The sequence below is a fragment of the Octopus sinensis genome, unplaced genomic scaffold, assembly GCF_006345805.1.
Source record: "Octopus sinensis unplaced genomic scaffold, ASM634580v1 Contig15209, whole genome shotgun sequence".
Lineage (NCBI taxonomy): Eukaryota > Metazoa > Mollusca > Cephalopoda > Octopoda > Octopodidae > Octopus > Octopus sinensis.
The window spans coordinates 45,001-57,500 of record NW_021833603.1 but is presented as its reverse complement, the minus strand read 5'-3'; the positions used below and the strand labels follow the sequence as shown (position 1 = coordinate 57,500).

General features: G+C 37.5%; 1 protein-coding gene across 3 annotated transcripts in view; it reads right to left on the bottom strand.

Moving 5' to 3' along the window:
* Positions 1 to 9,297, bottom strand: part of LOC115230293 — a 22,416-nt gene extending 13,119 nt beyond the window's left edge. Inside the window, exons 1-3 of one of the 3 annotated variants that reach the window (XM_036499595.1) lie at positions 9,067 to 9,297; positions 5,231 to 5,664; positions 10 to 139 (exon numbers count right to left, since the gene is read on the bottom strand). In XM_036499595.1, the coding sequence (XP_036355488.1) occupies positions 10 to 139; positions 5,231 to 5,664; positions 9,067 to 9,091 (589 nt within the window). In that variant the 5' untranslated portion in view covers positions 9,092 to 9,297. The remainder of the gene's footprint in view (positions 1 to 9; positions 140 to 5,230; positions 5,665 to 9,066) is intronic. The other 2 variants (XM_029800495.2, XM_029800494.2) reach the window with 2 other exon arrangements.
* Positions 9,298 to 12,500: the final 3,203 nt, after the last annotated feature.

Sequence of the window (12,500 nt, the reverse complement as noted above, 5' to 3'; positions counted from 1 at the left end):
ATAACTTACGTGGAAGGGTACAACTCCCAATATTTTCCGCACACTGGAATACTGGGATACTGTCTGGACATTCCGAGATTTTTATCGAATACGTGGTGTCTTTTTGCTCGTTGAATCCAATAAAAAGTGTGTTTTGACCCTGTCAATAGATGAAATATGAAACAGCTAATGTAACAGTGAATTATCATAATCCATCATCATCATTCTCCTCCTTCTCCTCCTCCTCATCATCATCATCAAGTACGCAAGCAATGCTCTCGCTCCAAATACACACATATCTCTTATGATAAAAGGCAGATTTTCTCTGCCTGTTCCCATGTTTCTTTTTAATACAATTCTACAATATAGAATTTCTTCAATTGGAATTTACCTATGATTTTTCCAAGTAGATTCGATTGGGTCACGGCATGTAAAGTTTTTTCAATTTGACCCCCAATTAAGCAAAAATTCGAGAAAACTCAATATTTTACGATTTGCCTCTCATTTCAAGTGGTTTACTCCTGCTATTACCACCACACTTTCTCCTACTTTCTCTTTGCAAGGGTGAAACTATTAAAGTGAAAGTATTATATAACAGGGATGAGCCATTAAAACTGGTCATCCTTTTTGCTAGAGGAAGATCCGCTATGGTCTTATATGCTACACCACTGGTTTTCAATTCATATTAATCAAATTAATATTCAATTTTTCACCCTTATTATGTGTGTGTGTGTGTGTGTGTGTATTAGCAATTCGTATAAAATTGCATCAATGACTTGAACTTGAATAAGTGGTTTCACATAAATGGGGATAAATTAAAAAGGTTTGTTATTATTATTACTGTTTGACTATTGTAATCACGTTTGTTTGTTCCTCGTCAGGGAAACGTTGTTGTGTTGCATTTGTTAAATAATTGTAAACCGTAACCCTCCCCCTTTCGGAGAAGGGGCTTTGGTTATTGTTTAAAAATTGAATTGTGTCCCTGTTTGGGGAAATTGACAATATTTTCACCGTCTTTACGGAAGCATTTTTGTTAAAATTCCTTCGATAGAAGAAAGTCCAAAAATGAATTTCGCTGCAGCCGTACACTTCTATACAAGAGGGAGGACAAGATCCACTTGATCGAAATTGCCAGAGACGGGCCTACAATTCCATTCTGTTATATATTTTGAGTATTGTTATTACTAGCGATATCAAGATATAACTTTGTATTTTGTATTTTATGTGTAGATGTATATATATATAGATGTACATGTAATATGTACACACATATATATACACATATATACATGCATAATATATCTACCCATACACACATACGCACACACACACACACAAACACACACACATACATAGGAGAAGGTGTGGCTGTGTGGTAACAAACTACGTTCGAAGATACTGTACTTGATATGGGCGGTAGTGCCTTGCCGGTCTATGGCCTACCTTCAACAAACCGGAAAGCACAAACACTCTGTCTTCACATTTGCTGCGTGAGACATGTTTTAATGTTGACGAGCTTGCCGAGTATATAGCCGACAATGAGCCAAAGCTCCTTCTAGAACAGAAGTTCGCTTACAACTCCGTTGTTAATTCAGTCCGGACCCAAGCTGGGGGGATTTTTTCCCTGCACGCTCCTGGGGGCACTGGGAAAACTTTTGTCAACAAATTAATATTGGCTGAGATTAGGCGAACACAAGGCATTGACCTAGCTGTGGCATCATCTGGAATTGTGGCTACTTTGTTGCCAGGCGGCAGGACAGCTCACTCCACTTTCAAGCTCCCGCTTGACTTAGCGAAAACTGAGACACCAACTTGCAACATCAGTAACAGCTCCGATCAGGCAGAAGTCTTCAGACGATGCAAGCTTATCGTTTGGGATGAATGCACGGTGGCCCACAGAGGTGCTCTTGAGGCACTAGATAGATCTCTCAGAGACATCAAACACTCTTCAGCTCCCATGGGAGGCATAACACTTCTTCTTTCAGGGGACTTCCGACAAACACTTCCCGTTATTCCCAAAGGGACGAGAGCTGATGCAGTAAGTGCGTGTCTTAAGTCATCTACATTGTGGCCACTGGTGAAGACTCAAACTTCACACCAATATGCGTGCTCATATGCGACTTGATATCACATCAGCAGCATTTTCTCACACCCTCCTTGCACTTGGCGAAGGCAAAATACCAGGGGATGAAAATGGTAATATTGCCATCGATTCCATTTGTACCATTGTTAAAACGCCTTCTGATCTCAGAGATGCAGTGTTCCCAGATCTACAAGCTAATATCAGAATATGGATTGGATTGGCCAAAGGGCTATTCTGGCACCGAGGAATAAAACTGTTCACCATATTAATGATGAAATGCTAAAACTCATTCCTGGGGATGTCTATGTATATAAGTCTATCGGTACAACTCCTGACCCAGAGGACGTCATCAACTATCCAATAGAGGTACTCAATTCCTTTGAGCCCACCGGACTACCACCACGCATTCTCAGACTTAAAGTTGGTGCCCCTATAATGCTCATTAGAAATTTGTTTCCCCCAAAACAATGCAATGGCACACGTTTGATCGTTAGGTCCTTATCTCCCAATCTGATTGAGGCCACCATTATCACAGGGTGCGGTCGAGGCAACGTTGTGCTCATACCTAGGATGCATCTTTTCCCATCAGGAGCAAACCTATCTTTCATATTTCGGAGGTCCCAGTTCCCAGTAAGGCCATGTTTCACAATGTCAATTAACAAAGCGCAGGGTCAAACACTGTCTGTGGCGGGAATACATTTTGGAGAGCCATGTTTCTCTCATGGTCAGCTTTATGTTGCCTGCTCGCGCGTCGGCAGCAACAGTGATGCTTTCGCATTCGTTCCACAACGAAAAACAACAAACATTGTGTACAAGGAGGTTTTATAGGATTACTACGTTTCATCATTTTCGAACACGTTAGTATTTCACTTACATACGACTCTCTTTTATGATGGCATTTACATTTCTAGGCGTTTCATGACATTAATTCACACTTAACCAACACCTGTCCTTCGCTCACCTCTATTTCTATCCATTCATCATCAAACCACCAGCCTCATCTTCTATATCCAACGTACATGACACATCTACCCCCTACATTTACACTCTCACTGTTAAAGTTTACATAAGCGACAACACGATCGCAACATACACTTTGGAAACTAAGCAACAGATCATTTTATACAACAACAAATTTAATCATAACGCCCATCAATGAAAACATCTCCACCACTGTGTTGTGATTCATCTAATCAGCACCACTACAGTCTTGCCGGTCTGACATATGGTGAGTAGATGCTATCGTTCTATATTTTATAAATTACCCATATTTACTCACCCATGCTTCATTCCCCTCTTGCCTACATAGGGCATCCATTCTCTTTTAACACAGCATGAAGTTTTGCAACAGCACATCCGCTGCCGTTCGTGGAAAACGAAGAGACCCTATTCACCTGCGAACGTTTGACACCGCCTTCCATGACTATCAAATTCTTACAATTATGAGAACAACAACATGGCTCTTTTCAAGGCAACCTCACATTCAATTCTTACACCATTCTACGAGGGGGTAGGAACCCCTTTACACGGCTTTCTATACACTTACAAATACATTCATTCGCCGTAAACTTATATCAATATTTGTCTGAATAATCATCATAATTCAGTGCAATCATTAACAGTACTTTCAAGCAATTCAGCCCCGAGCATCGCCGGGTAATTCTGCTAGTTTGTAATAAAACAATTATAAATTTCTTATTGTTGGCGTATTTGTTTGAAATTCATTATAATTTACTATAACTCATTATAATTGATTCAGAAATGTTCTTTATATATTACATGCATTAATGCTAATGAAGTTAAGGTATGGCCATATAAGGTACATGCATGGCTGTGTGGTTAAGAAAATCGCCTTGCAACCACCTGGTTTCAGGTTCGGTTCCACTTCGCGGCACACTGCACAAGTGTCTTGTATTATAGCCCCGAGCCCGAGTCGACCAATGTCTTGTGAGTGGATTTCGTAGACGAAAACTGAAAGAAACCCGTTGTGTGTGTGTGCGTGTGTGTGTGCGTATGTGTGTGCGTGTGTGTGTACATTGTTGTATTTGTTTCAGTCATTTGACTGCAGCCATGCTGGAGCACCGCCTTTTGTCGGACAAATCGAACCCAGGACTTATTCTTTGTGAGTCTCTTTTGCCGAACCGCTAGCTTACGGGGACGTAAACACACCAACATCGGTTGACAAGGGATGTTGGCGGGGGGGGGGGGACAAACACAGACATACAAATGTATACACCCACACACACACATATATACGACGGGCGTCTTATAGCCTCGGCTCGGGGCTATTATAACAGACACTTGCCCACGCAGTGGGACTGAACCCGAAACCGTGAGGTTAGAAAGGAAGCTTACCACACAGCCACGCCTGCATCTGCGCACCTACACTTGCGCCCTTACATCTATGTGTGTGTGTATATATATATATACATATACACATACATATATGTGTGTATGTATATATATATATGTCTCTGTGCGTGTGCATATGTGTGTGTGTGTGTGTGCGTGTATTTGTCTGTGTTTCCTCTCCACAACTACACGACAATCGTGTTTCTTTTGTTATGCAGCACATTAGCTCATCGCCACCCCTACCCCCACCCTGACCCCGACCCCCACCTCCATCACATTGATGTTGCTTTTTACTGGCGCACGTGATGTCGCATGGCAAATGTCGAAATAATTGAAGTTGTTTTGCTCAAAAATACAGCGTACCATTAATGGCATGAACCTGGGTACTTTAATTTAGTAATCGTCGAAACGAATTTCACGAATTTTCTATATTCAGTTTTTATCAGATGTAATCTTATAATTGTGGAGGCACATGGCCTAGTGGTTAGAGCAGCGGACTCGCGGTCGAGGGATCGCGGGTTCGAATCTCAGACTGTGCGATGAGTGTGTTTATGAGCGAAACACCTAAGTTCCACGCGGCTCCGGCAGAAGGTGTCCAGGTGGGGAACCTATACGCCAAGGAAACCTTATGAGCCAGGCATGGCTTGAGAAGGAGCAAACAATCTTATAACTGGGAGGCAACAGCAGAGTAGATAAATAAAATTTCTGTAAAAACAACAAAAAAATGTGAGTGAGAATCGAAATCACGCTAAACCGATGTGGAAAGCAATACCCTAACCGCTGGGTCAAAAGTCTTCACTATTATTCTATACTTACAGGATAAAAGGTATTCGGGAAAAAACGGAATGGAAGTTTCTTTTCATCAATTTCTTCGTAATGATCGAAGTAGGATTCGTGTAGCTCGATAATATTCTCAAGAACATTTCGAACAGTCGTCTCTACTTGGTCTATCTCTTTAGTGTACACTATGTTCATTTTTTTATATTGGCATACAGACTGCTCTATATCAACGGAGCAATGAAGTAAGACATATAAGCTTAAAGTGTCATTTTTCAGAGTGGCACTAACTTTGTCCTCCTCTTCCATTAATGGCGTGAAAATGAGTACTTTGATTAAATAATTGTTGAAATGAGTATCGCAAATGTCTTTATACTGAGTGTTGTCAGATGAAATTTTATACTCCGTAAGTAACATTTCTTGCAAATACTTGCTCCAATCTTCGCCATCAGCAGAGTGAATAAATAAAATTTCTGTAAAAAAAACAATAAAAACTTAAATAGTGAACGATAACAAAAAAAAAAGCAAAAATTAATAGAACATAATGTTGAAAAATGTAAAACGCCAAACAATGAAAATATGTTTCTTTATTAGCCACACAGGGCTGCACACAGACAGAACAAATTACAAGGTAGAGCTTTTCTTTTGGGGGTAAAAAAAAAGGGGGGTTGGTTTTCGATCAAAAGGGATCGTGAAAGGAAATAAAGAGGACAAAAAAAGGGGAGGATTTTAAAAAAGGGGGGGAGAGGAAAAAAAAAAGAAAAGGGGAGAGGAAAAAAAAGAAAAGGGGAGAGGAAAAAAAAAAGTTGATCAATAGGGATCGTAATCACAGAAATGTCAATATGAAGTGTAAAGGGGAGGACAGGTGAGGTTTACCCGTGGAAAGAAAAGCCTACGGAAAAGACCACGGTAACCTCGGTCAATGAAGTCACATGTTATATTTCTTTTTTTTTTTTTTTTGCAAATAAGCAACTCTCTGTATTAATTTTTACGGTTCATAGAATCATAGTCAAGGTGGCTTCGTCATTCATACGTGCCATCCTTGCTACATTCACCCATCTTTTTTTTAAACATTCACTAGACAAAACTTGCCTCCTAAAGATAAGTTAGCTGGTAATCTTTGGTCTTATGTGTATCCAATATTTTGGGACATACAAGTCTCTTCTTCAGGGTTAAAAAATAACTGCCCTTGATTAGATGTTTCTTGTCGGAGATAAAATAATTCTATGATTATATTTGAATTTTAAACGCTTGAATATTCAAATATAATCAGAATTAGTTTATCTCTGATAACAAACATCTAACCAAGGACAGTTCCTTTTTAACCCTGAAGAAGATTCTTGTATGTCCCAAAATAGTGGATACACTTTTAGTTTACGTTACCTCATCTTAAAATCTATTTGTATTGTTTGGCCTTTTACATCTTTCAACATTATATTCCATGTACAATGCTTCGAGCTAACTATAAAATCTTATTATAATAGAACGTAATTTTATATAAGGTGCAGGCATGGTTGTGTGGGTTATAAATTCGTTTCGAAAGCATATTGTTTCTGGTTCAGCCCCATTGTATGGCATCTCGGGTTAGTATCTGCGACTGTAAGTCCAAACCAATTAAAGTGTTGTGAGTAGAATTAGATTTGGATTTCGTAGAAGGAATCTGTGGAAGCATACATGAAGTTACAGATCAGTGGCGCATAGTGGTTGTTATACACCCAATGCCACCAAATTTCAAGCAGGGCTATAACGGAAGTTTTCCATTAAAATAATTAAATTAATGAGTATGGTTAATATTTGTAATGAATTTGCCATTTTCGGTGGCTGTGCAGCGGACACCTAGCGCACCTACCACACCTGTGTATACACCCCTGATACGCATGTATGTGTATGTATGTGTGTGTATGTTTGTATACATGTATATATGTATATGTGCGTGTGTTTGTATATATGTATATGTGTCTGTCTGTGTTTGTATACATGTATATGTATATGTGTGTGTGTTTGTATACATTTATATGTATATACGTGTGTGTGTTTGTATACAGGTATATGTGTATGTGTGTGTGTGTGTGTCTGTGTGTGTGTGTGTATGTGTGTGGATGTTTGTCGTCACATCGCTGGACAACCGGTGTTGTTTGGTTATCGTCGCCTGCAGTTCGACGAAGAACACCAATTGAACAAGTACCGGTGTAGATAAAGAACTGGGGTAGATTTGTTCGGACAAACCATTCCAGAGGGTGTTCAAGCATAGCAGCAGTCCAGTGATTGAAACAAGTAACAGAATAGACATAACACATCAAATTTCGAAGTTGAAAACAAGGAAGAGGTCGGCATGTGACGCTTATGTCACTCAAAATTATCAGAGCAAAAGTCAAAAAGAACCACAACAACATCAAATAATAAAAAACTTCAATGATCAAATAGGGTGAGAAATCCCGTTGTAATTCTTCTGATGGGTAAATCTGGGTTCGTTTCCCTGGATTATGAATATTCTTTTCTACTCTAGGCACAAGGCCCTAAATTTTGGGGGGAGGGGCCAGTCGATTAGATCGACCCCAGTATGCAACTGGTACTTATTTTATCGACCGCGAAGGATAAAAGGCAAAGTCGACCTCGGCAGGATTTCAACTCAGAACGTAAAGACAGAGGAAATACCGTAGTTGTGTGAACATTAGGGTGCATGTGTAGTCCTATGGGTATTAAAATGTATATATGATTGTCTAGACATTCGAGTGTATGCGTGATTGATCAATTATTATTATTATTATTATTATTATTACTATTATTATTATTATTATTATTGAGTGAGAAAGCAGTACATGCCATCAAAGTGATACTGGGGTAGAAAATATACGAAGCCGCCCAGTATACCCATCATGTCTACCTGTCTGGTACACCAGGTAGACATGATGTACACCAGGTACATGCATCACAGCTATATGTTGCGACATGGTGATCTCATATCAAGATAAACAACACATGACCTTGCAGATGGGGCCCAGTTAGAATTTTCTTCTGGTCGAGTAACCCATCCCGCTCAAAAGGTCCCTGAATAAGGGTTGTTTAAGGATGTTGAACGAAACACCCATGTTTCCGGAGGTGAATTATTCAAACCCCAAAGAATCCCTCTCAACACACGGCTATGATGCTCCCCACTACTTCTGCTCGTGATCAGAGATGCACATATCGTCAGCCACTAAGGGACATGCTCAACTGGTTAAGGTCAAACAACTGACAAGCAAATCTGTGGTATTGAGCAGAATATTTGCTGTAGTCCATCTTTTATACCAAGATAAAACAATGTACAATGATAAGATAAAACAAAGTACATATGACAAAACAACAACAACAACAATAATAATGATAATGATAATAGTGATAATAATAATAATAATAATAATAATAATAATAATAATGGGTGTGCCCCGGCAAGTGATTGCATCGAACATGCAGATTAAAAGTAAATGACAATAATAATAATAATAATAATAATAATAATAATTCTTTTCTATATAATAATTATAATAATAATAATTATAATAATAATAATAATTCTTTTCTATATAATAATAATAATAATAATAATAAATAATAATAATAATTATAATAATAATAATATATAATAATAATAATAATTAATAATAATAATAATAATAATAATTATTATTATTATTATTATTATTATTATTATTATTATTTGTTATTTTTAATATAGGTAGAGAATAAGAAATAAAAGAAGCGGGGCTGATAAGTGTAGAAAGATAAATGACGAAATGGAACGAAATAAGATTTAAAGTTAAGCATGTGAATATACATTTGAAGACATTTCTTGTGGTGCTTTACAGAGTTTTTGCCTATTGTTTACATTTACTTACTTTCGTAGTTTCCACTGTCAGCCATCGCCTCTGTTTAGTAGTACTCGAGTAGTTTCACTGATTTCTTCTCTCTTATCTTGTTCTCGTTTTCTCTGTCTGTATGAATGTGTGTTTGTCTAAATCTACAAGACGCTTGTATTTTATGCTATTTGAAATTTCTGTTCGTCACTTTTATATGACACCATTATATCTCCGCTGTTAGTGGTTTAAGTTACAGATTATATTTACTGAATGATTCACAATGGAAATGAACAACAGGAAACAAAATTAGCCAATTGAAATGCTCGTCTTCCACCCAGGGTGGCGACGGAGGGCAGGCTCTGATATTATGTTTCGTTTCACCCTACCGATTTCGCTAAGGAAGGTGGTGATAAGATTGGGACGGTGGGGAAGAAAAAACCGTGTCAACATTAGTAGACACTCCTTTCTACGTATGTCTACTATATGAAAATGGCCGAGTCCAGAAGTTAAATGAAAGATTGCCACTACTTGGGTGGTATTATGTTTACCAACCTCGAAGTTACGAAGAAAAAAAAAAGTCGACCACAGAAAGATTCGAACTCAGGGATAGAGACATATTACCAAACAGGCCAACAAACTCCCACCTACTGTTCTAACTCGCTACCTGTCAATAAAATCTGATAAATTTATAGTTTACTTCAATTCACACCGTAATAGTTTATTACTCAAAACATGACCGTATGATTACGAAGCTGCTTTGCAACCAGGGCACCTTGCCCCAGTGTATTCTACTATAACCCCGAGACGACCAAATATCTTATTAGGAAATCTGGTAGACAGAAACTACGTGGAAGCCCGTCTCATATTATATTATATTATGTTATATTGTATATTATATTATATTATATTATATTATATTATATACATGCGAGTGTTTGTGTTTGTCTCCCCTACACCAATTAATAACACAAACACACGCATATATATAATATAATATAATATAGTTTAAGATAATATGATATAATACAATCACAGCGAGGTGGCAGAATTGTTAGCACGCTGGGCGAAATGCTTAACGCTATTTCTCCTTCCGTTACGATCTGAGTTCAAATTCCACCGACGTCGACTTTTTCTTTCATCCTTTCGGAGCCAGTTAAATGAATATAAGTTACGCGCTGTTGTCGATGTAATCGACTTAATTTCTTTGTCTGTCCTTGTTTGCCCCCTGTGGGCAATAAAGAAAAAAAAATATAATTGTTTATATAATCGCCGTAACTTTGTTTTTTAAAGATTAAGCAACCCTTAAAGGCGGTAGCCCCTTGGTGGCAGCACTCCAGTGACACAAATAAGTATGCTGGGTGTGTATATATATATATTCTTTTATTCTTTTACTTGTTTCAGTCATATGGCAGCGGCCATGCTGGAGCACCACTCTGAACGGTTATAATCGAATAAATCGACCGAGTTTTTTTACGCCTAGTACTTATTGTATCGGTCTCTTGTACCGAACCGCTATGTTACGGGGACGTAAAGACACCAGTACTAGTTGTCAAGCGGTGATGGTAGGGGTGAACAAATATATATACAAAGACACACAGACACACACACAGATATATATACATGTATGTATAAATTTCACACATGTTATAATTGTGTGTGTGTGTGTGTGTGTGTATGTGTGTGTGTGTGTGAATGCGCGCGTGTCCGTGAAGGTGCGTGGCTTAGTGGTTAGGGCATTCGGGTCATGATCGTAAGGTCGTGAGTTCAATTCCCAGCGGCACGTTGCGCCAGTCCACTCAGCTGGCAAAAATGAGTAGTACCTGTATTTCAAAGGGCCAGCCTTGTCACACACTGTCAAGCTGTTCCGTTGATCGTATCAGCTGGGACCCTCGTCGTCGTAACCGACAGAGCGCTCCTCGTTATATATATATATATAATATATATATATATAATATATATATATATATAATATATATATATATATATATATATAATATATACATATATATACACATATATATATATATATATACATATATATATATATATATATTTATAAAAATATGGTAAAGTAAAAAAATTCACTCTACCACACACCGAACTTTTCAGAAATAGCAGCCAAAAATTTGGCTATTTCTTCAACTGCAAATAAAAGTCTCCAGACAATGCATACTCAGAAAATAACTCACATAGGTATAAGGGAAAAACAATGAAAGATCACATCCATATACGATACCCGAGGACAGTCTGTTTCTGGATTTGTGGGTAAAACGCCACTTTTCCTTCATCAGCTCAGAGATTTCTTCTGATTTAGATTTGAAAATACTAAGAATCAAACATACCCGTCCGATATCTGTAACATCGGACAAACCATGCCAGACACCCAGTAGTAGCGAATCCAAAAATACGAATGAGATCTATTTTTGGATTCGCTAGTACTGGGTGTCTGGCATGGTTTGTCCGATGTTACAGATATCGGACGGGTATGTTTGATTCTTAGTATTTTCAAATCTAAATCAGAAGAAATCTCTGAGCTGATGAAGGAAAAGTGGCGTTTTACCCACAAATCCAGAAACAGACTGTCCTCGGGTATCGTATATGGATGTGATCTTTCATTGTTTTTTCCCTTATACCTATGTGAGTTATTTTCTGAGTATGCATTGTCTGGAGACTTTTATTTGCAGTTGAAGAAATAGCCAAATTTTTGGCTGCTATTTCTGAAAAGTTCGGTGTGTGGTAGAGTGAATTTTTATATATATATATATATACATATATATACACATATATATATATATATATACATACATATATATATATATATTATCCATAATAATAAAGGGTAAAATTAATTAATTAATTAATAATTAATAATTTTACCAAGTCGTTCGGTATGTTAAAAGAACCATTATCCGTAAACTTATACATAAAATTTTATAATCATGAGTATAATTATAATTAGGGTTCAGCAAAAATTTGCTTCAACACATACTGAAATTTAGAAATAGCAGTTAAAACTAACTATTTCACTACTATAAGAAAATTCCACAAATAGCAATACTCAACAACCCACACAGGTAAAGCGAAAAAAATAACGAATCCACCTGGCTTTGATTAACTGTGCACGCGTTATGGAGGTTTGAGAGATGTGAAAAATGTAAAATCATATTTCACTCTATCATTCTCCTCTTCAGCACAGTAATTCAAGATTTTAAATTTGAGAGTACAGCAAAAATTAAACACTTTTTTGCTGAACCCTAATTATAATTATACTCATGATTATAAAATTTTATGTATATATATAGGAAAATCATTGTCGTCAAATGAACTTTATGAAGGATATGAATAACACCTACATAGCTAGAAATAGGGGCCAAAATGTTCCAATGTTGTTACAAAGCACATAGCATATATTCTGATAGGGGCTGCAATCACCCCGAATCAAGAATTCCTTAGACTGACCGGCCAGTATCGTC